At 42.4% G+C, this 27,011-nt stretch overlaps 1 protein-coding gene across 1 annotated transcript in view; it reads right to left on the minus strand.

Annotated features, from left to right (window-relative positions):
- Positions 1-615: 615 nt before the first annotated feature.
- The window catches only part of PDILT (protein disulfide isomerase like, testis expressed), a 41,120-nt gene continuing 14,724 nt past the window's right edge, over positions 616-27,011 (minus strand). Inside the window, exons 3-11 of the mRNA XM_061153974.1 lie at positions 21,738-21,871; positions 20,149-20,286; positions 15,975-16,085; positions 15,768-15,893; positions 10,569-10,766; positions 7,059-7,179; positions 4,806-4,984; positions 1,650-1,739; positions 616-843 (exon numbers count right to left, since the gene is read on the minus strand). Of these exons, the coding sequence (XP_061009957.1) occupies positions 616-843; positions 1,650-1,739; positions 4,806-4,984; positions 7,059-7,179; positions 10,569-10,766; positions 15,768-15,893; positions 15,975-16,085; positions 20,149-20,286; positions 21,738-21,871 (1,325 nt within the window). The remainder of the gene's footprint in view (positions 844-1,649; positions 1,740-4,805; positions 4,985-7,058; positions 7,180-10,568; positions 10,767-15,767; positions 15,894-15,974; positions 16,086-20,148; positions 20,287-21,737; positions 21,872-27,011) is intronic.

Here is a 27,011-nt window from a genome sequence, read left to right on the forward strand (position 1 = left end):
CCTAGCATGTGGTTGCTTACGAGAATGGGTCATTTTGAGATGTGAAACTAGGGAGAGATTTTGGATCGAATCTCTTTCCTACTGTGCTACAGTGAAGCATAAAAAGATCATTCCACCTCTTTGAAAGCATCAGCCACCATCTCTGGGGATCCCAATGTGGTAGTGGTGATGGTGATGTATGCACCACCTGTGGAGTGAGATTGCCCAGAATCATTTTTCAAGGGCTTTCTAGCCTTGTGATCCGGCCTGGTTGTTCAACCTCTCTTTGCCTCAGTTTCCTCATCTGAAAAATGGGGATGATGAAACCTAGCTCTCAGTGAGGCTGTGAGAACTAAGCAAATGCCCAGCATGTTGTAAACACTCATTAAATGCTACTATTATGGCTTCCCTTGCAGCCCTATCTGAATTCGAGGAAAAACAGCTCTTCTAAGGCAACACCAAGCAGAAAAAAAGAGATAATGAGTGACACGGGGCCAAAGACATTCAGGGGCTTTTATTATTCAGCCTCCATTCACCTACCACAATGATATAGAATTTTATTTGAAGTAGATCCACTCAGAAAATGATGCCAGGGTCTGGAAAATGGGCACCCTCTCTTCCTGGCTCTGGAGAGCCTTACAGTTCTTCCTTCACTCTTGGTTCCTTCCCCTGTGATGGAGGTTCCTTTGGCTCAGCTGCCTTCTCCTCAGCCTTTTCTTTCTGCTCAGCTGGCCCTTCGAGTTTGGTCACATTCTCCAACTCAGGCAAATTCTGTTCTGGTAGCTCTTTCTTCATAAAAGCTTCCTCCTTTTCCTCCGCTAATACCTCCTTTTCTGTCTCTTCACTTTCCTCAATAGAGAGTAGCTATTTAAGAAAAGAAGAGTGGGAGGGAGAAAGGGTTGGAGGAGGAAAAATAGAGGCAAGAATTATGCATTAATTGTCATTGTACTGCCAAGCAGCCTTTCGCTGCTCTAAGCCCAGAGATGCCGCTGCCCCAGGCCTGGCTACTGAGATTTGTCCCAAGACATGTGCTAGGACTACTAAAGACCTGGTATTATTAATAATACTCTCTTTGCAAGCTGAGAAGGTGTTAGCTGAGAGCTGTGGAGCAGTCACTGCCCCTCCGTGGGGAAGTGCCTGCTTGGGAATGAAGCAAACAGGAAAAGAGAGATGGGGAGACAGAAAATGACTCTGAGCTTCAGAATCCACCCACATTTGATGTTCTCCCAGTTATAGAGGATAAATTCCCATTGCTGCTTAAGCCAAACAGTGCTGTAGTTTCTGACATTTGCAACTGAAAGGGTCCTAACTAATACAGATGACCCCTTGCAGCAGACGGCCTTACTGAGGCATGGCCAGAATTAGGAGGGAATGAAGATTGTAGAACGATGTCAGGGCACTGTAGCCCATCAGGACGTGTGGTTAAGCACTCGAGAATAGTGGACCTAGGGAAGCAGCCTAGGAGCTGTGTGAGACCTTGTCCTTCTGTGTTTCTCATTTCTGCCTTTCTAGTAGCATGTGTCCTTGAAATAAAGCCATCCAACCTGGATCCAGCCTCCACTCTCTCCCATAAGATTATAGAACTCTTGGCACCCTCTTTCCTAATCTATTGAGCTCTTGATGGTTCTGTGTGGGAGAGAATGGTCTAGGGTACTGCTGCTTCACCTTACCTCATCTTCAACCTCAATCTGGATCTTGATTTGACTTTCCAGGAAGTCAGAAAAGCCCTTCAGGGTATATTCACCGTTATACTGTACATCCTAGGAAGAAAATGGAGCAGAGTTGAAATGGTAGCCCCTTCCCACAGACAAATCCGGAGTCAAATTCTTAACAACCTGAGCGCAGTGAGCAAGTTTCTTAACTTCTCTGAGCTTTCAGTACCATAAGAATAATGAAACATCCTCCATCATAAGGCTGTGATGTAGTTGTTCAGAGCAAGAACTATGGGGCCACAGTGTTGGGGCTCACACCCTGGCTTCATCACTTTGCAGTGTTGTCTGGAAGCTTAAACACTCTGTGACTCAGTTTCCTTAACTGTAACATGAAGTCCCTCTCTCACGGTGTTGTTATATGGATTTAACAAGTTACTATGTGAATAGGAGGCTTCCCTGGTGGCTCAGAGGTAAATCTGCCTGCAATGCAGGAGACCTGGGTTCTATTCCTGGGCTGGGAAGAGCCCCTGGAGAAAAAAAAATGGCAATCCACTCCAGTACTCTTGTTTGGGAAATCTCATGGACAGAGAAGCCTGGTGGGCTTACAGTCCATGGGGTCGCAAACAACATGCAAAAGGCACTTAAAATAGTGCCTGACTCATAGGAGCACTATATATATCTATATGCTATTTTATTATTAAAGATTAAGAATATTTGTTTTACAAAGTGTCTGGCATATGTTCTTGCTCAGCTATCACTAGCTTCCTTTCCTTTTTCAGTCTTTAAGAAGATTAGGAAACTGCTTACTGCCCTCTGGCTGTCTAAACTCCTTTTCAGACAACTGAAGATCTGAACCAGTTTCATCCACCTTTCAATCTAGCCTCATTTTTCGTGTGTATCTTCTACACCAGGACCATGACATCTCTTTCAAAGTTCTGTGGTGGGCCTTCTGCCTGCCCCCTTGTTTATATATGCTCCCTACTTATAATTCACACACTTCTGATTTAAATCCTTACCATTCTTTAAAGTGTCATATTTTCATGAAGACTTCCAGCCATATCTGCCCTCCCGAATCTGCCCTATTTAATGCCAGTTGCATTTGGAGATGAGGCTATACCACGACTTTCAGTTCAGTTCAGTTCAGTCACTCAGTCGTGTCCAACTCTTTGCGACTCCATGAACCACAGCACGCCAGGCCTCCCTGTCCATCACCAACTCCCGGAGTTTACCCAAACTCATGTCCATTGAGTCGGTGATGCCATCTAACCATCACATCCTCTGTCGTCCCCCTCTCCTCCCGCCTTCAATCTTTCCCAGCATCAGGGTCTTTTCAAATGAGTCAGCTCTTCGCATCAGGTGACCAAAATATTGGAGTTTCAGCTTCAACATCAGTCCTTCCAATGAACACCCAGGACTGATTTCCTCCAGGATGGATTGGTTGGATCTCTTTGCAGTCCAAGGGACTCTCAAGAGTCTTCTCCAACACCACAGTTCAAAAGCATCAATTCTACACTCAGCTTTCTTTATAGTCCAACTCTCACATCCATACATGACCACAGGAAAAACCATAGCCTTGACTAGATGGATCTTTGTTGACAAAGTAATGTCTCTACTTTTTAATATGCTATCTATATTGGTCATAACTGTCCTTCCAAGGAGTAAACTGTCTTTTAATTTCATGGCTGCAATCACCATCTGCAGTGATTTTGGAGCCCCCAAAAATAAAGTCAGCCATTGTTTACACTGTTTCCCCATCTATTTGCCATGAAGTGATGCCATGATCTTCGTTTTCTGAATGTTGAGCTTTAAGCCAACTCTTTCACTCTCCTCTTTCGCTTTCATCAAGAGGCTCTTTAGTTCTTCTTCACTTTCTGCCATAAGGGTGGTGTCATCTGTATATCTGAGGTTATTGATATTTCTCCTGGTGATCTTGATTCCAGCTTGTGCTTCCTCCAGCCCAGCGTTTCTCATGATGTACTCTGCATATAAGTTAAATAATCAGGGTGACAATATGCAGCCTTGACATACTCCTTTTTCTATTTGGAACCAGTCTGTTGTTCCATGTCCAGTTCTAACTGTTGCTTCCTGACCTGCATACAGGTTTCTCAAGAAGCAAGTCAGGTGGTCTGGTATTCCCATCTCTTTAAGAATTTTCCACAGTTTATTGTGATCCACTCAGTCAAAAGTTTTGGCATAGCCAATAAAGCAGAAATAGATGTTTTTCTGGAACTCTTCTGCTTTTATGATGATCCAGCGAATGTTGGCAATTTGATCTCTGGTTCCTCTGCCTTTTCTAAAACCAGTTTGAACATCTGGAAGTTCATAGTTCACGTATTGCTGAAGCCTGGCTTGGAGAATTTTGAGCATTACTTAGCTAACGTGTGAGATGAGTGCAATTGTGCGGTAGTTTGAGCATTCTTGGGATTGCCTTTCTTTGGGATTGGAATGAAAACTGACCTTTTCCAGTCCTGTGGCCACTGCTGAGTTTTCCAAGTTTGCTGACATATTGTGTGCAGCACTTTCCCAGCATCGTCTTTTAGGATTTGAAATAGCTCAACTGGAATTCCATCACCACCACTGTTAAGTATCATTCACAGTGATACTTCCTAAGGCCCACTTGACTTCACATTCCATGACTTTACCCAACACTTAATCATACTCTTCTTGGGACCAGAGACCTTGGCTTGTGATTCTTTGATGTTCTTCCCCACATACCAAAGTAGCATGAAGTATGTGTTCCATGAACACTGGTGATATTCAATGGCTCTAAAGCCAAAGTGTAAAGTACTTAATTGTCTCCATCATGCAGTCTTCCTTCTTCTGGTACCACCCCACCCCCAATATTCACATGGTGACTCCTCCTGCCTTATTCCATATAGTCTGAGTCAAGCTCAGCTCTAATACCAGAGGGAACCATTTGACCTAGGCCTGACCATCAAAACACCCACATCCTCTTTGCCCCAATAATTGGGTTAGGAGAACCCAATCAGACTGAGTTGGGAATTTTCTGAAAGCTAGTGGAAATTATTCTCTAACTTGAATATGAAAAGTTAATAGTAGTTGGAGCTAAGAATGAAGTTGATTTGGTAAAAGGTAGAGATGGAGACTGAAAGACACTGAGTCCTTGACAATAATATAACATTTCCAGTTATGTGAATCCCAAGAGCCCCTCACTTTTTGAGAGTCAGCGGGGAAGAGTCTGAAGAAGGGGTACCGGTCCTGGTACGTCAGCTGAATATCATTTGCCGTGATGTCGATCTTGGCGATGGTGACTGTGGAGTGGTTTTGATACTTTCTGCCCAACTCTTCCAACACTGGGAATAGCACCATGCACTTCTGGGACCAGGGTGCATCTGAAAAAGAAGGGCCATCACTCAAGCTCACACTCATAAAGACCCTGAAAGCCACACTCCCCCATAGACACCATCACTGTGCTCCACTAATGGTCTGCTGCCATGCAAATTGCACTCCCTGTCTCTTTTAAAGTATGTTAGGTTATCTTGGGCTTCCCTGGTAGCTCAGTTGATAAAGAAACCACCTGCAATGCAGAAGACCCTGATTTGATTCCTGGGTTGGGAAGATCCCCTGGAGAAGGGATAGGCTACCCACGCCAGTATTCTTGGACTTCCCTTGTGGCTCAGCTGGTAAAGAATCCACCTGCAATGTGGGATACCAGGGTTCGATCCCTGGGTTGGGACGATCCCCTGGAGAAGGGAATGGCTACCCACTCCAGTATGCTGGCCTGGAGAATGGGGTCACAAAGAATATAGTCCATGGGGTCACAAAGAGTCAGACACAACTGAGCAACATTCACTTTCACTTACTTCATTTAGGTTATCTTACATTTCAGCTATAGTATCTGATCATCACTATATAAACTAGAAAAAAAATAATAACCTAGTCCCCTTCCACTCAGACATTAACATGTTGGGACATTTTCTTCCATTCTCTAATTTCCCTTTAACATTTCCTTCCATCCAGCTGAAGAGGAAAACCAAACCAAGAAAAAAATATTTGTGTTCTGCCAAAAAGTGTGTGTATTTGTGTATGTGAGAGAGAGCACAAGAGTTTTCCAACAGCAGTTAAGCTTACAGCTCAAGGTCACTTAATGATTTAAGCAGAGGAAGTGGGATTAGCAGACAGGCTGCTTTGACTTGTGACCATTGTATCACACCCCTTTCAGTCCCATGGAGGAGAGTGCACCCAGGAAGTGAAGACTTCCTGCAGACTATAAACACCTGACTCTGTGGATGAATGTCCATTTCAATGAGAGTTTTAAAGGCCTGCATAATGTAACCTGATCCTTGTTTCACCCTCTAGGAAATGATGGCATCAGACCTGGATTTGAACTTTTTGTCTTGCAGCTTACTTGCTATGTGATTTGGGGTAAAGTAATTCATTTCTCTGAGGCTAGGTTCTCTGATCTGTATCATGGGGAAATCCACTGTACCTTCCCAAGAGGCTTGGTTAGAGGAGGAATGAGAACAGGTATATAAACAGCAAACTCATCAGTGCTCAATAAATATTAACTCCTCCTGTTAAGTAAAAGAGGGATCTGAAGTCGCTGCATTACCACCCTTCTCTGTGTCTCAGGATGAAAGAGAAGATCCCTTGGCTTTGGCTTTCACATGCAAATCAGAAACAATGGAGGAAGAGCAACAGTCCTCTTGATTATGAAAATAATCAAAATTATGATTATGATTATTATGAAAATAATCAATAATATGATTATGGAAATAATTGTAACAGGGAAAATAATGGCAATAGTACCTGACTTTTTTTTTTTTTTTTAGTACCTGACTTTTATCATGTGCTTACAAGATGCCAGACACTGTTCCAGGTCTTTTACATGCATGACGTGAGTCTTCATTTTGGTTGCTCCAACTCAGATATGTTAAATATGGGCTATTTGATGTTACTTAACTTATACTGGTACAGTAGTTACCCATGTAGCCACTGGATTCAGGCTGACTAGGTTTCAATCCCTTACTTACTTAAGGTCACCCACTAGCTGCAAAACTTTAGTAAAGTTTCACTTCCCTGGGACTCTGTTTACTCACCTGTAAGGTGGGAGCAATAAAGTAGCTACTTTCAAAAGTAAGGTGTGAGGATTGAGTGAGATAGCATAGAGACTGACGGTGCAGGCCTGGTGGATCTAGCATTCAATCAGCGTCAGCCTTCAGGGTTACTGTTGTTACAAATAGCCACAGGCTTCCATTGTGTGAAAGGTATTCCACACACTTCAAGAATTTGATCTGGGGGGAGCGTTGCTTTGTAGCTGATAACATCTTGAAGGATGTCTGAAGACCATTCTTGGCATGATGCTTTGATAGGATTTGGAGATTTGGGCACCCAAGAATTCAGGAACCTACACTTGAAAAAGTAACGTTGGAGCCAGTGCCTCGTGGCCTCTGCAGAGATACTCACAGAACATCACAAACACGTCCCTTTCCTTGTCAAACACCACAACGTTGAAGTTCTTCCCAACAAGCTGCTTAACCGGCCCCTGGTCCCAGTAATTTGGAATTTCTTCACTGGATAGATGTTTCTAGGAAATAGACGAGACATTTTAACAGTCTCCAGAAACAGGTTGGCAATTGGGGTCCCCACCCTGGCTGGAAACAATAGAAAATTCTCTCTTGTTTTTACAGCAGCCTTGGGAAAGAGTTTGAAATGCTAAGAAAGGTCATGAGCTAAATGTGCAACCTGGATTGTCCAGGGCACTGGAGTCAGAGGGCTGAGGAGGCAGCAGAGTTCCAAACCAGGGTGGATTCCAGAATTCCGAATACATGATTCTTAGAATTCTTAGATGAGAGTGGATTTCACATCATTAACATTTAAACTAGTCTATGTCCCTTCTCCCAAAAATATAGCTGTCCTCAATTATCCCAAGAATCAAACTAAGATCATTTATGTCACCTATAAAATATATATTATACTTTGCATCCTGCCCCCTTCTCCATGCTCATCATTCTTCCCTTGCTTTCTTCAGCCACACTGGTCTATTCACTCAAAGGGCTAGCCTTCTTCCCACTTTCTTATTCCCATGCTCCCTTCTCTATCAGAATTATCCCTAACTCAGATTTGTCTTTCAGAATGACATCAAAGGAAGATTTCCCTGACTCTCTCCCAGGCTAGGTCACAGCCCTGCTTTCATAAATTCTCATAATACTTGGTACTTTTCCTGTATCACTTATTTACCATTTATATTTATTTTATGGTTATGTGATTAATGTGTCCCTATCTCAGTGGATGGAATGTCACAAAGGACTTTTCTTCCCTTGTCACCACTGAGTACTGGACATCATGAGACCTCAGTCAATATTGTGAACAAATGAAAAAACGAACTCAGTTCTTGCTTCTCTTTGAAGGAGGCGATGAAAAATCCCAGAACATATATTTTTCTTTGCAACCATTGTTTTCTGAACAGCTCTTGAATTCACACCTTTCTGTCTGCACTGCTACTGCTGTGGCCAGGTAGCTTTCATCTCTCCTCTAGGTCACTGTTATTACAGTGTCCTCTCTTTATCTCCTCCTAATCCTCTTCACACCTTTGTTCTCCTAAAAGCAGGTTCTACTTTCACCAGGCGCATGTGGCTTCCCGTTGCTCTTAGAATACCAAATCCTTAATATGCTTACAAGTCCTTGCTGGGTGGTCTTTGCCCAACTCACCAGCCTTGTCACCTACAATAGCTTCCCTCATCCCTACCCCCACCTCTGGAAAGCACCTGAAGATTCCTTGTGAGGGAGCATAAAAAGAATGGGGACTGGATGTGCTTCCCTCATCCCTACCCCCACCTCTGGAAAGGACCTGAAGATTCCTTGTGAGGGAGCATAAAAAGAATTGGGACTGGATGTGAGGGATGGGAAATAGAGAAAATGATGGAGAATTAGCAATGGGCCAGATCAGACTCATGACATCTTATAGGTCAGATGAAAGATGCTACTCTTTGTTCCAAGAACACAAGAGGATGTGCTGGTCCTTGAGAGGAAGACAAACACCTCCTGAGATATAACCAGCATGAGAAAAAGAGGACAGGCAGAGCTCCAAGTAGATCTGCAGATGTGGTGATAGAAAATGAGGGGCCCCTGTCTGAAAACTTCTATTTTCTTAATGATATGTTAGAACACTCAGCTCAGACTGAAAGTAGGAATGAGGTTGAGGAGAAATAGACTCCAAGATTAAGAGAATGAACACATTAAGTGAAATTTATATAAATGTCAGAACATTTCTAAGAGCCCACAGGAGGTTTGGTTTGTGACTCCATGAAGCCAGCCTGCCTCAGGGTGATGTTCTTTTTCTCCAGGATTGGCCGGGAAACAGTAGGAAAGTTAAGTGGGTTCAACTGGAGTTGTGATTTTGCCTGGGAAATGCTACAGGATGTAGAGGAGGTAGAAGGTGGAAGGGATGGAGGAGTTAAGGGAATCATCATCAGAGCGATGGACATGGAATCCAAGTTAACAAAGGAGGGCACTAAAGAGATTAAGAAGTGAGATCAGGAGACTGGAACCACGAAAAGGGTAAGGGGTTGTAGCCATGTGGCTACTAGAGATGGGAACTGAGAGGACAGGAAGGGTGAAATCAGGCTTTCAGAGGGGCTGCCATCTCTAGAGTATGGCCATAAGAGCAGGTGGCTGAGAGAGTATGGACACACCATAACTGGAGAAGAGATGAGGGTTTTGGATATTGACAGTTCTGTAAATGAAGACAGAATAGGGGCACGCCTGCATCCTCAGAGAGTGAAAGGGAAGTGATCAGAACAGCCGCGGGAGGCAGGAGCTGATGGTCTAAAGTCCAAAGGCATGGAATCTAAAGAATTTGGAGTTTTTAAAGGCAGAAGGAGGAGAAATGGTTTAGAAGTGGCATGGAGGACACCAGTCTTACCAACTGGTGTGTGACAATGCTGTACATAAAAGAAAAGACAGCTTTCATTTGAGAAGGCTACAGAGGAAGCAGTGTTTGTGGGGGATGGACAGAAGTAGAGGGAGCCCTCCAAAACACAGTGATCATACGTTCCTGTTTGCCTGCAGTGTCCCAATTTATTTCTGCCATTTAGAATACTTTCAAAGAATGCTCCCGTTACTCTCAAAAGTGTCTGTATTTGGAAAAATAAATAATATGATCACCTAACTCAGCAGGAAGTAACTCAGAAGGGCGGTTGAGGATATAGCAAGAGCTAAATAAATAGCAGGTGGTTATGTAATGGGGCAACATAGTGTTTGTAGCCCTCTTTTTGAAGCCTCTCCTCCTTAGTCCCTGAAGTTCTTTGAGGTTAAGTCCTGTTTGCTCCATATATGCCACCCCATCTTCTCCCCCAAGCAAGCATCTACCCTGTGCCCAAGTAAATCTTTCACTTTAGAGTCTGAAAGAAGAATAAGAACCTACTTTGAGAGGATGCCAGGCTGGGAGTGCTTATTTCAACTGGAGATTCCTATAGAGAAAATATCTTAATTTTAAGAATAACAAATTAATGGTGGAATTATAAGGTCAGGACACATGAAAATTTGAATAGATTTGAGATGGGGAGATGCAGGTATTTCGTCACAAGAACCGTAAGATTGACCTTTCCATTCAGATGACCAAAGCCAGCAGACTGACAGAAAAAGGATTATTTTGAGGACCTCCCTGGTGGCACAGTAGATAAGAATATGCCTGCCAATGCAGGGGTCATGGGTTCGATCACTGGTCAAGGAAGATTACACATGCTTCAGGGCAGCTAAGGTTGTGCACCACAACTACTGAAGCCAAGCTTGCCTAAGAACCTATATTGGGAAGTAAGAGAAGCCAACACAATGAGAAGCCTGAGCATCACAATGAAGAGTCGGCACCGCTCACTGCCAACTAGAGAAAGCCTAAGTGAAACAATGAAGACCCAGCACGGCCAAAAAAGAATTATTTTGAGGTTCTGAATAAATGTTATCCAAGGACAGGCTTACCTTAGCCTTTCTACTCAGGAAGCTCTGGCCGAAACGCTGGAGGTTTTCGTAGGTTATTTCCTCAAAAGGCATTTTGTACCTTGCATCGGAGCTTAAGTTTAGGATTTGGATACATGGGACATCGACATCTGAGATCTGGAAGTATTTGAAGACACGTCTATTTCTGGGCACATCTGTATCCACAAGGATGAAAAGGATCTGCCAAATCAAATGAAACCCATGTCTGTCTGGACTGGAGGTATGAAAAGGGTGAGGGGGAGAAACTGTGGGGAGCTACGGGAGGGCACTTGTAGTAGTAGCAGTTTGAGTTGAGTTGCTCAGTCGTGTCCGACTCTTTGTAAACCCATGGACTATAGCCCATCAGGTTCTTCTGTCCGTGGAATTCTCCAGGCAAGAATACTGGTGTGGGTAGCCACTCCCTTCTCCGGGGGAATCTTCCTGACCCAGAGACAGAATCCGAGTCCCCTGCATTGCAGGCAGATTCTTGACTGTCTGGGCCACCAGGGAAGCCTGGAAAGGCACTTAATGAAATGCAGAGAGCAGTGTCTATGGAGCACCTCTATAAAGGCTCCTTTCCATCAGGTGCAGTCCTGAACATCGCTGCATAGACAGGCATGAGCTGTCATCCTGGTTTCACCATCCTTGTGCAAGACAGCATTCATACAACTGCAGGAAGTCAGGAGATCCTGAGCTTTCATCTCAATTCCTTGGGCAAAACAGTAACTTCCCCTCTATGTGCTAGAGTTTTTCTAATCTGTGAAGTGATCATTATAATAGTATCCGCATTATAGGGTTGCTGTGAGAATGAAGTAGGACACTGTTTATAAAAGGCTTAGTTCAGTGACTGGGAGGTAGAAATTGCTCAGTACATGTCAACTCATTATTATTGTAAATTATTCTTCCATCTAGGAAACTCATAACTCATTCAACCATGCATTCTACACCTATTTGCGGAGTGGCTACTAGGAATTTTACTAAGTACTGGGGATACAAGGTAGACAAAACTCATGTCTTCATGGAGCTCACGTTCTAGTGGAGAAGACAGGCAAGAAATGAGTAAAGAAATTAGTCGATTAGATAGCAATGAGTGAGTGCCAACTGGATAATGAGACAGGGCACAGTGAGAGAGTGACTGCATAGATAAGGTGACATAGGGCTCAATATTTTGTAAGAAGGTCAGGAAGCATATCTGAGGGGGTGACATCTGAGCTTGGATCTGAGTGATGAGTCAGGGGAGCACTTATTTAAGCAGTGAAAACTGTCACTGAAAAGGCCTGGGGTGGGGGGGAATGGGGAATGCTTAGAGTGTTCTAGAACAGATAGGCAGCCCAGTGTGGCTACAGCACCATGAGGGAGAGAGTCATGGGAGATGGTGAGAGATGAGGTCAGATCTACAGTGAGGAGCCGGGGATTGATATGAAAGAGATGAGAAGTTGCTGAGGATAATAAGCCAGAGTGTGACATGGTGATAATTTTAAAAGACCTCTCTGGTTGTAGATAAGAAGAAAGTGTGGAAGAAGGAGACCATTTAAAGGCTCTTGAAGACCCTGGATTTGGACATTCTCAGGTCATTCATGATTCAAAATATTAAGAGTCCTACTGTGTGTCAGACTGTCTTCCAGGTGCTGGGGAGAGAGTGAAAAACAAAGTGGACACATTAAAACCATGTATATTTTCAATAGACATTTGTTAGAGGAGAACAAGATAAGGGGCATGACCTGGAATAATATGTATGCAACTGCATCTCTTTGCCTCGAAAATGGAGCACAATCGATGAATGACATTCAACAAGCTTGCTAAATGGGATAAAGGCAATCAACAACCTCAATCTTTTGATACATGCCAAAATAAATTCCATCTAGATTAAAGAGATAAATGAAAAAATTAATCTAGAAGAATTATGGCTAAACAATTATGCTTCCCTGGTGGCTCAGTGGTAAAGAATCCGCCTGATGATTCAAGAGATGGGCATTCAATCCCTGGGTCAGGAAGATTCCCCTGGAGAAGAAAATGGCAACCTACTTCAGTATTCTTGCTGGGAGAGCTCATGGACAGAAAAGCCTGGGGGGCTACAGTCCATGGGGTCAAAAGAGAGTCGGACATGACTTAGCAACTTCTTATTGTACGGTAGCTCAGTCATGCACAACTCTTTGCCACCCCATGGACTGCAGCACACCAGACTTTCCTGTCTTTCACCATCTCCTGGAGTTTGCTCAAACTTATATCCATTTAATCAGTCATGCCATTCAACCATCTCATCTGTCATTGCCTTCTCCTCCTGCCTTCAATCTTTCCCAGCATCAGGGTCTTTTCAATGAATCTATGAATCAGCTCTTCACATCAGGTGGCCAGAGTATTGCAGCTTCAGTTTCAGCATCAGTCCTTCCAATGAATATTTAGGGTTGAGTTCCTTTAGAAATGACTGGTTTGATCTCCTCGCTGTTCAGGGGCCTCTCAAGAGTCTTCTCCAACACCACAGGTCAAAAGTATCAATTCGTTGGTACTCAGCCTTTTTTATTGTCCAGCTCTCACATCCATACATGACTACAGGAAAAACCATAGCTTTGACTATACGGACCTTATCAGCAAAGTGATGTCTCTACTTTTTAATACACTGTCTAGGTTTGTCATTGCTTTCTTCCCAAGGAGCAAGTGTCTTTTAGTTTCATGGCTGCAGTCACCATCCACAGCGATTTTGGAGCCCAGAAAATAAAGTCTGTCACTGTTTCCATTGTTTCCCCCATCTATTTGCCATGAAGTGATGGGACCAGATGCCATGATCTTAGTTTTCTGAATGTTGAGTTGAAAGCTAGCTTTTCCACTCTCCTCTTTCACCTTCATCAAGAGGCTCTTTATTTCCTCTTCACTTTCTTCCATAAGGGTGGTGTCATCTGTGTATCTGAGGTTGTTGATATTTATCCTGGCAATCTTGATTCCGGCTTGTGCTTCATCTAGCCTGGCATTTCTCATGATGCACTCTCTCTGCATATAAGTTAAATAAGCAGGGTGACAATATACAGCCTTGACGTACTCCTTTCTCAATTTTGAACTAGTCAGTTGTTCCATGTACAGGTCTAACTGTTGCTCCTTGACCTACGTACAAGTATCTCACTAGGTAGGTCAGGTGGTCTGGTATTCCCATCTTTTTAAGAATTTCCCACTGTTTGTTGAGATCTACACAGTCAAGAGCTTTAGCACAGTTAATTAAACAGGAATAGATGTTTTTCTGGAACTCTCTTGCTTTTTCTATGATCCAGAGGATGTTGGCAGTTTGATCTCTGGAAAACCTGCCTTTTCTAAATCCAGCTTGAACATCTGGAAGTTCTCAGTTCACATATTGTTGAAGCCTACCTTGAAGGATTTTGAGCATTACTTTGCTAGTGTGTGAAATGAGTGCCATTATGCAACAGCTTCAACATTCTTTGGCATTGCCCTTCTTTGGGATTGGGATGAAAACTGACCTTTTCCAGTCCTGTGGCCACTGCTGAGTTTTCCAAATTTGCTGGCATGTTGAGTGCAGCACTTTAACAGCATCATCTTTTAGGATTGGAAATAGCTCAACTGGAATTCCATCACCTCCTCTAGCTTTGTTTGCAGTGATGCTTCCTAAGGCCCACTTGACTTCACACTCCAGCATGTCTGGCTCTAGGTGAGTGATCACACCATCGTGGTTATCTGGGTCATTAAGATCTCTTTTGCGTAGATCTTGTGTATTCTTGCCACTTCTTCTTACCGTCTTCTGCTTCTGTTAGGTCCATATCATTTCTGTCCTTTATTGTGTCTATCTTTGCATGAAATGTTCCTTTGGTATCTATAATTTTTTTGAAGAGATCTCTAGTCTTTCCCATTCTATTGTTTTCTTCTATTTTTTTTTTTTTTTTGCATTGTTCACTTAAGAAAGCTTTCTTCTCTCTCCTTGCTATTCTCTGAAACTCTGCATTCAGATAGGTATGTTTTCTTTTTCTGCTTTGTCTTTCACTTCTCTTAGTGACTAAGCAACAACAAATTGACCATTATAACAAAAATAGTGGGAAAGCAATCAGATTGTAATCAATTTAATTACATAAAAAATCTAGGTTAAAATTGAATAAACCAGGAATGTACTGCTTCTCAGGTTGTGCTAGGGATAAAGAACCCACCTGCCAATGCAGGAGACATAAGATGGGGAGGTTGGATCCCTGGGTTGGAAAGATTCCCTGGAGAAGGAACTGGCAAGCCACTCCAGTATTCTTGCCTGGGAAATCCCATGGACAGAGTAGCCTGGAGGGCTGCAGTTCATGGGTCACAATGAGTAGGACACGACTAAGCACATGTGTATGTGTGCATGCATACACACACACACACACACACACACACACAGAGGAATGTATTTACAACAGATGTTTCTGTAATTAGAGCAACTTTCCTGGAGCATAATGAGGTGAGATGTAGCATGGACTTTAAATATGTGCGTGCATAGTGGCTTTATTATGTGTTCATTTGAGTCTTCAAAGTTTTTAATTGTTTTGTTTAAATTTCAGAATAATTTTCTTACCTTACTTCTTTATAAAAATAAAGAGAAAAAGGAAGTAAATAGCCTCCATAATCCAGATGGTGGCAACTACATAAATATGGATATAATTCTTAGGAAACACTGATGTGTTTCTAATGATAATAAAAGTAAGCACTGTTTATTGTACATTTGCTCACTACTTTACATAAAACACTTCTAATTCTTGCTCTAATTCCCCGTTTTTCACTGAAAGTGATTGAGCCTGAGACATTAAACTCATCTAAGACAAAATCACTTGTAAGAGGAAGAGAATTTGCACCAAAGCCTGTTGATGCTGAATCCTAGAACCCCAGCAACTGCTGTCTGTACTGTTTCACATCTTCAGGCTTTTCACAGTCCCTGACCTCAGGTCTTGACTTCCCCTCTCCTCCAGGCCAAATTCTATCCGCAGTGCAGTCACCCACTCTTAGCAGAGCCTGGTCCATCAAAGAAGCAGCCGAAACAATCGTGTTACCATAGTAGACTTCTTAAGAAAAAGCAAAGCTTTGGTGAGAAAGAGACACTGGGCAAGAAGAAGACTGCAAATGAATATGCCAATTCTTCTTAGATTCATTTACAATCAGCAAAGCAGATGGATGGCATCAGGGTCTACAGGACTTTGATTCCTATCCAAAGAACCCTAAAAAGCAGTGGCAACTTCCACAAACCTTGTTTTGGAATATCTTCGATGCCAACTTGTAATGCTGCATTATCATACGAAATGACTCGGAGCTTTTGGAGACAAAGAGCAACATGTGATTCAGGATGTTCAATTCGTAAATCAGATCCCTATTCTGAAATTAAAAAAAAAACAAGTCATTCTGTGCACACAGCTACTGCAGCTACCCTCCTCCTGAGACCCTTTGCTGACGGACCTCAGTGTTGTATTCAATGACAAAATCTGTGAGTTGTTCTTTTATGAGTTTATTGAGGATTTGTTTGTTGACATTGTCATTAATAAGCTCCTGACGGTTCACAATTCTTCCCTTGGACAAAAGAAGAAAAACATTAGAGGGCAGTAGCATCCATGACATAACCACTTAGTAAATGTAAATAGCACAATTTTCACCTTGGATAAAAGGGAAACACCATGGTAACAGGTGTGACATATAATCTAGATACTTAATAAATATAGACGTCCAAGCAGACTAACCTGAGGGTGGAATATGGGTATGGGGAAGCCATAAAAACCTCTGGTCTACAGAGCAGGGAGTATAGATGACTGACAGCCCCATCTGCCTTTCTCTGAAATCTTGTCAATGTATTTGTGCTGGTGCTGAGGAGTTTTTCACACACTGCTCCTAACCAATGAATTTTTCAAGGATACCAAGGCAAGCCCATTTCTGGGAGATGCAGGACTTTTCTTATGGAGGACTTTGATGAACTTTCTTAGGATTACACTGCAATCAAAGACTTCCATTTCACCTTCCTTCCTTCCAAGGGTCAGATCTCCATCATGGTCTGATAAGTTTCCCCAGCTCCCTCTCTGTTTTCCTTCACAGGCATTTCCCCTAATTTTTGCATGACTAATCCTGATTGATGACTGCTTCTCAGAAGGACCTGGATTAACACAGGAAATTATATAAATTCTCTGTAGCACAAGATCAAAGTCTGTGGAGGAAGGAGAAAAAAGTAGCCATCTCCTAATTTCTCTCTACTCCATCTCCTTCTCTACACCTATACCAATTCCAACCTCTAGTCCATACATATTTCCTGGGCTCCTACAATAGTTTCCTAATAGTCTTCCCACTTATTCCCCTGCTTCCCTTCAATCTGTCTCCTAAAGTTCAGCCAGAGTGATGTTGTTAAAATGCGACTCTTTCTTTTTTTTTTCCCCCATTTATTTTTATTAGTTGGAGGCTAATTACTTTACAATATTGTAGTGGTTTTTGCCATACATTGACATGAATCAGCCATGGATTTACACGTATTCCCCATCCTGATCCGCCCCCCCTCCCACCTCCCTCCCCACCCCATCCCTCTGGGTCTTCCCAGTGCACCAGCCCCGAGCACTTGTCTCATGCATCCAGCCTGGGCTGGTGATCTGTTTCACCCTTGATAGTATGCTTGTTTCAATGCTGTTCTCTCAGAACATCCCACCCTCGCCTTCTCCCACAGAGTCCAAAAGTCTGTTCTGTACATCTGTGTCTCTTTTTCTGTTTTGCATATAGGGTTATCGTTACCATCTTTCTAAATTCCATATATATGCATTAGTATACTGTATTGGTCTTTATCATTCTGGCTTACAGAAGGAACATACCTCAACATAATAAAAGCTGTATATGACAAACCCACAGCAAGCATTACCCTCAACGGTGAAAAATTGAAAGCATTTCCCCTAAAATCAGGAACAAGACAAGGGTGCCCACTCTCACCACTACTATTCAACATAGTTTTGGAAGTTTTGGCCACAGCAATCAGAGCAGAAAAAGAAGTAAAAGGAATCCAGATAGGAAAAGAAGAAGTGAAACTCTCCCTGTTTGCAGATGACATGATCCTCTACATAGAAAACCCTAAAGACTCTACCAGAAAATTACTAGAGCTAATCAATGAATATAGTAAAGTTGCAGGATATAAAATTAACATGACTCTTTCTTAAACATAAGCCCTGTTGTCCTCTAGATACAGCCTACACTCCTGTCTGGTCATAATAGTAGTTTAATAATACTAGTTAAACTTACGGAGAGCTCAAGTTGTACCAGCCACAGTTCTAAACATGTTGTATGTATTAACTCATTTAATCCTCATCTCATTGAGCCATATACTATTATTTTGCCCATTTTATAGTTGAGAAAATTGAGGCACAGAGGAGTGAAGTGACTTGCCCAGGGTTGTTAGGCTAGATGTGGAGCTAAGTAAGACGTGGAGCCAAAATTCCAGTTCAGGCAATCTGACTCTAGTGCCCATGTCCTTAACCATTAATATAGACCAAATCTCTCCTAAATGCAATGCCAAGTTTGCTGTTTTGTTTTTGATTTTGTGACTGGGTTTGTTCTACAGAGGGCTTCCCTGGTAGCTCAGCTTGTAAAGAATCTACCTGCAAGGCAGGAGACCTGGGTTTGACCCCTGGGTTGGGAAGATCCCCTGAAGAAGGGAACAACTACCCACTCCACTATTCTAACCTGGAGAATTCCATGGACTCTGTAGTCCATGGGGTTGCAAAGAGTTGGACATGATTGAGTGACCCTCACTTATTCTTCAGAATTTAACATTTTTTTGTATGGTCGAAATTTATCAGTGGTTTCTTTTCGTATTTTCTAGGGTTTCTGTCATGCTTCATAAAGAGACTCTTCCCCTCCCTCCAAGGTTACAAAGCAAATTCTCCTATGGCATTTCTAGTCTTTCAACTAGTTTCATTGTTATATTTTTAAATTAGGGGTCAATCTGAAATTTAATTTGGTGGCAGGAATGACATGGATTTAGCTTTAGCTTTCTTTTTTCAAATGGCTACCCAATTCTCTCAATGCTACTCACTGAATAACATAGTCTGCCTACTAGTCTAAAATATCATCTTTATTAAATACTAAATTTCAGTATGCATTTGGATCTACTTCTGGACTCTATGTTGGAAGAGTCTGGACTCTCCATTCAAAAACACAAATCAGGTTATTTTATTCTCTAGCTTGGAATCTTTCAGTGACTTCCATGGGCCTAAGTAAAACACAGTGGCTCACAGTCTTCCTTATGAGAAGTCAGCCAGCATCTGGATCATTTCATCTACTTCCTGTGTGGCCTTGAGCAAGCAACCTAACCTCTCTGAGCCATGTCTAAGTTATATGGTTATTGTAAGGATTTAGTGTTGTGTAGGGAGGGAATAATGCATATTCCAGGAACCAAACTACAGAGTCTAAAGTGACACTTCAGTAGAATTTTCTGAGATGATGGATTTGCTCCGTAAATCAATGATATTAAATATAGTAGCCACTATCTACTAATAGCTAGTTTGATTGAAGAACTAAAATTTTAATGTTAAAGTAAATAGTCACGTGTGACTAGTGGTTGCTGCATTGAACAGCTCAGATCTAGATCCCAGAGAGGGAGAGGAGGAAAGTTTGTAATAGAGGTTAGACTGTGGAAAGCCTTGTGGGCCGCAACAAAGACTCATATTTATCCTAAAAATTATAGGAAGCTGTTAAAGGGCTTTCAATTAGAAGGAGAAAAATAACAATCAGATTTTAATTTTGAAAAGATATCTCTTTAGAGGATGAGATAAAATGTGGTAGACCAGTTGAATGTATGTGGCACTAGGCTGTGGGATATGAATGGTCACTTGATCTATGATGGTAGCAGTAGAAAGAAGTGGACAGATTCATGGAATATTTTAAATTTAAAAATTAGTGGGATTGAGCTGATGGATTGGTTAGGAGGGATGGAAAAGAGGGAGGTGTTAGAATGATGCCTAGGTGTTCTGATTTTGTTTACAGAGGAGTTGGGAGTGATGGTGACATCTCACTATGAGATGATCACATTTCCCTAGGATTCATGATGTTGAACATTTGTATTGTGTTCATGTGCCATGTGTATGTCTTCTTTGATAAAAATGCCTATTTTTATTTATAACTATAATTTTTTTGAACTTCACTTTTCTTCAGTGACTGCTGGGTGGAATAAATGTTTCTGCTATTCACAAAAAGGGAGAGAGAATACCAGAAGAGGATTTAGAAGGGAGATCATGACTTTAGGCTTGACCATGTTGAGACATCTGGTGGTGGATTTAAAAGCCTGGAGATCAGAGAAGTCTGGCTGGAGACGGAGATTTGTAAATCATGGGTATATGGATTGATGGGGAAGCTAGGATGAACCAGAAGAAAATGCAGGGCAGAAGACTGAGCCTTAATTAATGGCATTTACTGGTTAAGGAAAGGAGGAGCTCCCAATGGGAAATGGCTGGAAAGGTCAGAGAGACATCTAGAGACTGATTTCCCAGAAACCAACTGGTCAATGCCACTTAGTTCACAAGTGCAGAACCAGAATTTACACCCAAAGCCCATGCATGGTTCATTATTTTGAACTAGAGACCCCTCACTAGCAATAAAACTCAAGTCTTACCTTTTTGAACACTATAACACTGTCAAGGGTGACATGGTAACGCCCAATGGCATGTCTAATCAATATCGCTCCAAACGTTAGCTCTGGAAAGTCTTTGATCATATCATAGAACAACTCCGCTACTTCTTCCTCTAAGTCCTATTTGGGGAGAGATGTTTGATGAGGCTTCAACAGAAAGCAGAATGTCTGGCAATTTTAAGGACAGGGTGAAAATGGTGACTAACTCATCTCTTCACCTTTCCAAGTTCTATGGTTTTGGTAGGCTACCTAAATCCACCTTCATGGATGTTTCATACCCAGAATACTTCTATGGCTACACTGCTGCCGCTGCTGCTGCTAAGTCACGTCAGTTGTGTCCGACTCTGTGCGACCCCATAGACGGCAGCCCACCAGGCTCCTCTGTCCCTGGGATTCTCCAGGCAAGAATACTGGAGTGGGTTGCCATTTCCTTTTCCAATGCATGAAAGTGAAAAGTGAAAGTGAAGTCGCTCAGTCTTGTCCAATGCTTTGTGACCCCATAGACTGCAGCCTACCAGGCTCCTCCATCCATGGGATTCTCCAGGCAAGAGTACTGGAGTGGGTTGTCATTGCCTTCTCCTCTATGGCTATGACTAAGGCCAAAATAGTCAAATCCACAGAGATAAACAGAGAGAATTGATAAACTTGACCTTTTCCAAGTATGAGGGTGAAGGCTGTACTAACACAGTTGTTGAGACTTTTTATTAATAACATTTAGTCCTTAAATGGGCTTCCCTGGTGGCTCAGATGGTAAAGAATCTGCCTGCAAGGTGGGAGACCTGGTTTCAATCCCTGGGTTGGGAAGATCCCCTGGAGGAGGGTATGGCAACCTACTCCAATATTCTTGCCTGGAGAAACCCCATGGACAGAGGAGCCTGGCAGACTATAGTCAGTGGGGTTGCAAAGAGTTGGACACAACTGAGCGACTAAGCATACATGCACACACAGTCCTTAATTGCCTTCAGAAGAAGCCATTGATTTAATCATGTGTAGTAGCAAATATGAACTTCATATTAAGATATGACTGTAGTTTCAGCCTTCATTCTTTAGCTTGAAAGAAAATTGCAGCCAAAAACAATGTCAAAATGTAAAATGGAAGAGAAAAAAGTACAAATTCTTCCTGTGTATAAATATAACCCCAAAGTTCTGATTTCTACTCAGAAAAAGGGAGGAGTCATCAAAGTTATAGGAAATGAGCAAAGATGTATAAGAAACTCATTCTCCAAAAGCAAGGGCAATTTGAAAATCATTTATTATTCGTTGATGTTCTAAGTGGACCTCAAAAAGATAAGTTATACTATCAAAACCAGTTCAAAATATATTAATCGCCTCTTTTCTCTTCCCATTACTGTCTGCCTTTGTAGTTAGCTCCTCCTGCCTTTCACTTGTTCAGCTTCCACTTTTTCTTTATTTTTTATCTTTCCAGTTTTCCCAGGAAACCACTCATTGAAAAAGGAAGAATGGGCATGGATTTAACCCAAATGGAAGACCTTTCTTCACCCCACCCACCCTCCCATACACAGGAATCCTTAGCAACTGAGAAGCCCCCTCCCACCTCTTGAATGCAGTACCTGGAAGAAACCAACGATGACCAAGGGCCTGGAATTCACAAACTCTGCTATCTCACTGCTGTCAGAGAACAGAAATGCTTTTTGGCTAATTTGTCTTCTCAACCAAACAACCAAGGCAGTAGATTCAACCACTCCTGGAGAGAGAGGTACAATTAAACGGATCCCACAGAAGTTTCCCCTTGAACTGGAGCAAGGCCTATCTTCCCCAAGTTAAATGAGTAGCAACCTCTTGCCTTAGATTCCCACCCCTTGAAAGCCAAGGTCAATTTTTCCTCTCTTCCTCAACCTGAGGCCCAAGGATATAAACTTTAATAACAACTAAACTTTACCGAACACTTACCAAGGACCAGGCACTGTGCTGAGCATTTTGCATGTATTAGGGTTACCATAGTAACCCTATGGGATACATATTGAGGTTTCAACTTGCTATTGGCCACCCCACTAGTGAACCTGGGAAGGAAGGAACCCAGGAGGAAGCATGCCCAGCCGTGTTTTCTTATTCACCGTTTAAAGTGAAAGGAAGATGGATTTATTTTTTAAAACATAAAAATTTTAAAGGTAAATAGAAAGACCAGCTAGTTCTGCACCCTTAGGAAAATTCCATTATCTCCCTGTATCTCCCATTCCTTAGCTGAGACATGGATGTCCTCTAAGGTCATCGATCCTGACTTCCATTTCTCAGCTATCATATAGGAAATGCCAAGCATACAGAAAGCTTCTAAAATTGAGACACATCTACCAGATCTGGGAGACATAATAGTGTGCCAAAATGTACACAAGGCTACAAATGGACTGTGCTTGCTAGGATCATCGATGTTATATGATGGCAGGTAATTAAAATATTTTCTGTCAAAGACTGTTATAGAATAGAATGGATCATTTAAAATGAATTTATCAGCTAGAGCAATGTTAGTTGTGAGTTGCTTTGTATGACATAAAAAGGCCTTTATTCCTTCTCTCATGATTCATTCCCTCACTCATTCATTCATTTGATAAATATGCATTGGAGAGCCGTGTTAGAGTGCTGTGTTTGATCCTGGGGATAAAATGGTGAACAGAAATAAGACCTTGCCTCTGCTATGCAGCTCTCATTCTGTTGAGGAAGATAATTGTCAAATAACTGCATTAAAAAGTATGTAATCACACCCAAAGTTAGCATTAAAAAGCAAAATTCTGTGGACCAGTAGAAAAGATACATGACCTACACTGTGAAGTTGAGGAGGAAATCCTGGAGGAAACCACTTATGAGCTGAAAACTGAAGGATACATAGGAGTTAACAGGAAGCAGCTAGAGAAGGAAAGGCAGAGAAAACAGGCTATGCAACGGTCCTGTGGCAGGAGGAATTGCAGCCTGGGGCTTGAGGAATGCACACTGAGTTGCTAAATTGTCTGAAAAAGACATTATTGTTAAATTGACTGAAAAGGGCACTAAGTGTCATTATTTACCTTTCCTAAGAACATCAGGCCTTTAAAAAATTTCTAATGAAGTATGTTTACATGGAGAAAGGTACACAAATTATAATATACAGTTTGACCATTCATAAAATGAACAGACATGTGCAAATACCACCCAGATAAAGAAATAGAAAATTATCAGCCCCTTAGAAGTCCCCATGTGCCCCCTCCCAGCCTCTACCCTACTGTCACCTAGAGGTAACTAGAAGTAACAATTAATTATCCTAGCTTCTAACAGCTTGTTCTTGAACTGCATATAAACAGAGTCACACAGTATGTGTTTGAGGATCTGGCTTCATTGCACATGTGAGATTCCTCCATGTTGTACTTTGAGATTCATTCCCACCGCTGTGTAGCACTCTGTTGTGTGAAGGACTTATTTATCCATTCCTTATTAATGGGCACTTGGTTTGTTTACAGGTTGGGGCTATTAAGAATCAATTCTTGGGCATGTCTCTAGGGGCACATTATATGCACTTCTGTTGGGTACATGCCCAAGAGAAAAATTTCTGGTCATGGGGACACAATGTCCAGCTTCAGTAGATACAGATTAGGCCATTAAAAAAGTCATGGTGAGTCAGGCCTCTGAAAGTTCATAAGAGGATGATGTGGTGGTCTCAAGGGACAGAGTGGGTGGGGAGGCATTATGTCGTCCTCAGACCATGGTTAGACTCACAGCAGTCATCCCCCCCACAACCCAGATACCAGCCCAAGGTTAAGATTCTATTTTCACAGTGGTCCAAGCCATCTTTTAGGAAGAAAGAGCCTCACATCATGAAAAAAAAAAAAAAAAAACTTTCTCCTAAAGGCTTTGCCTGAAAAAGTTATTTTTTTTAAGTGACCTGAAAGAAATTATCTTAGAAATTCTGAAAATACCAAAAAAGGTGAATAAAATCCCTCCAAACGAGTTTGCATTTCAGGTCATCAGAACCCTCGCTCTGATTTCCCTCTGTGCTACCCTCTCCCTGCGTCCACACTCCAGTTGTACCCTTGTCTTCCAGCACACCAGGCTTGGCATCCACCAGTCCCTCTGCCTGGGCTGTCCTTTCCTCTCAGCTCTCAAGTGCATCTCATCCTACCTATTTAATCCTCAGTTTGGTCTTTTCCTACTCTCCTTTCAATCATTCTCTGTATTATGACCTGTTGTATTTTCTTCATTGAATCTGTTTCTGAGGTTATGAGTTTTTGCTAACTTTCTCAGTAGCTCCTTAGGGATAACAGAATATGCCACCTCAAATTCTACTACTTTGGCATACTATTTTGAATTAAAGGTACTTGAGAAACAGCCTGTGCAAAAAAGATGTTCTGACTCTTCTTTATCCCTCTGAAAGCAGGAAATAAATCTCCCATGTGGCAGTACTATCCCAATACTAGCAGGATAGATGACGTCCTTATTACCACTCATAGGGATTTAAGGTCAAGAAGGCTATATAAACAAACCTGGTTACTTCCTCACTAATTTTCTACCCCAAGCCCCAACCCCTTTTTTCTTGTCAATTCTTCACAACTTTATTGTTTCTTTGTCTAAAAGATATAAAATCTAGCTACTTTGATCACTTCTTTTTAGCCTCAAATCTTTGGGACTCCTGTACATATGAAATTAATTTTTCTTTAATTAATCTCTCTTATGTCAATTTAATTATTAGACCACCCAAAGAACCTGAAAGGGAAGAAAGGAAAAGTTTTCCTCCCCCTACATCTTGTGATGTCTGGTTCATAGTAGGTGCTCAGGAAATCATGGGATGAATGAATGAGGTGAATGAATCATTAGACAACTCTGTTTGAGGGAACTTGATCTTGAACCCTCTTCTCTAGGATGGATGAACTCCACTTGGCCCCCTGGGCCCCATGGGACTGAGATAGCTCTGAACCTGGCAAACAGTTTGTTTTTGAGTGTCGGGCACTGTCCCTGCTATGCGGGTGCCTCTCCTGTTGCTCGGCTCTGAGCCAGAGTACACAGTGACAACTGAGGTGTGAATGTCGTGTCAATAATTAACTGGGGCCGTCACACTGCTGCATATTTCCAGGCACAAGCTGTGAATGCATCATTAATTGAGGGCCTGGAGGCAGCCTGAGTCTCCCTCCCTCAAAGGAGATGGTCAAAGCCAAGTCTCCCACCATCAGTCCTTGGAGACCAGAGGAGAACCTGAATTTGACCCAACAAGGACTAAACCCAACCTACATCTGAGGGAAGTTTTCATAGAAGTCACAGTGGAGGAGGCCGGTAAAGTACCATCACCCGCTTGGCTCAGGAATCCTGTCAAGTGGCAGAATTGGCACAAATCATTCTTTATAGGAAGTGACAGATCAAGGCTGCCTCGAGTTTTCACAGCTAGTACTCATCCTAAAATCCGGGCCCTGACTGCATCCCAGTATCCCATTGCCTCTTTCCATGGCTGAGGGTCATACTGAGAAAGAAGGAGATGGGTAAGCCTAGTACAAATGAGAGCTGGCTTCTTTACTCCAAGCCTGCTGTGGTGGGGACCTTCTAATACCACCCCATTCAAACACAAAATATGCATTAAAAACCTAAGCATTCCAGGCCCTGGACTAGGGTCAGAAAAGTAGTAGTCTGAGGATAATAATAACCACATTCTTTAAACTGTGGTTTTGGAGAAGACTCTTGAGAGTCCGTTGGACTGCAAGGAGATCAAACCAGTCAATCCTAAAAGAAATCAACCCCGAATATTCATTGGGAGGACTGATGCTGAAGTTGAAGCTCCATTACCTTGGCCACCTGATGCGAAGAGAGAAGTTATTAGAAAAGACCCTGATGCGGGTAAAGATTGAAGGCAGGAGGAGAAGGAGATGACCAAGGATGAAGTGATTGGATGGCATCGCTGACTCAATGGTCATGAGTTTGAGCAAGCTCCGGGAGTTGGTGATGGGCAGGGAAGCCTGGTGTAGTGCAGTCCATGGGGTCACAGAGTTGGACACGACTGAGTGATTGAACAATAATAACCACATCTGCAATTTACTTAGAGGACAGAACAATGTGCAGGAAGGATCTGTCAACTATAGCCCATGGGCCAAATCTGACCAGCCATCTAATTTTATAAGTTATTTTTATTGGGACAGAGCCACATCTGTTTGTTTGTGTATGGCTCCTTTTTCAGAGCATCAGCAGAGTTAAATTGTTTCAACAGAGACTGGCCTGTAAAGCCTGAAATATTTACTTTCTGGTCCTTTAGAGAAAATGTTTGTGAATCTCACTGCTTATTAGCTGGGGAGCCTTGAGGGTTATTCCACTCTCTGCACCTTAGTTTCCCCACCTGTACAAGCACCTCCTACACTGTGTCATGACATCTGAGAGGGGCCTAGAACAGTATCTGTAACACAGCAAATGCTTCAGACATGTGCACTTATCTTTCTTCCCAGGAACCCTCCGAGGTAGATATCTTTGCTATCCACAGTTCACAGATGAAGAAATCAGAATTCGATGGGAGTGGCTGCTCCTCAGGTACATAGTGAGGATTTGAAGTCACAGTGTCAACCAGCTCTGGTAGCCTTTTCAGAGACCCCAGGAAAGGAAGTGAGATTGGATTCCGTCCTGTGCTCTCAGGTGAGAGGTAAGATCTTTGAGAAGGAAGGACAGTTACTGTGGGACCACAGAAACAGGGCAGGCACCATGACCCAGGCAATCAGGGGAGACTTCCTGGAGGAGGTGATGGTGACACTTCCTGAATGACGAGGAGGTTCCAGGCACTGGCTCCCAGCACAAAGAGGGCTCAGACAGTCTGGAAGTGGCTATGCTATAACCTTTTTACCCTTAAGTGGAGTTGGACCTCACCTGTCCTTTAGGATGTGAGGGCATCCCAA

This window comes from Dama dama, chromosome 10, assembly GCF_033118175.1.
Source record: "Dama dama isolate Ldn47 chromosome 10, ASM3311817v1, whole genome shotgun sequence".
NCBI classification, from domain to species: Eukaryota; Metazoa; Chordata; class Mammalia; order Artiodactyla; family Cervidae; genus Dama; species Dama dama.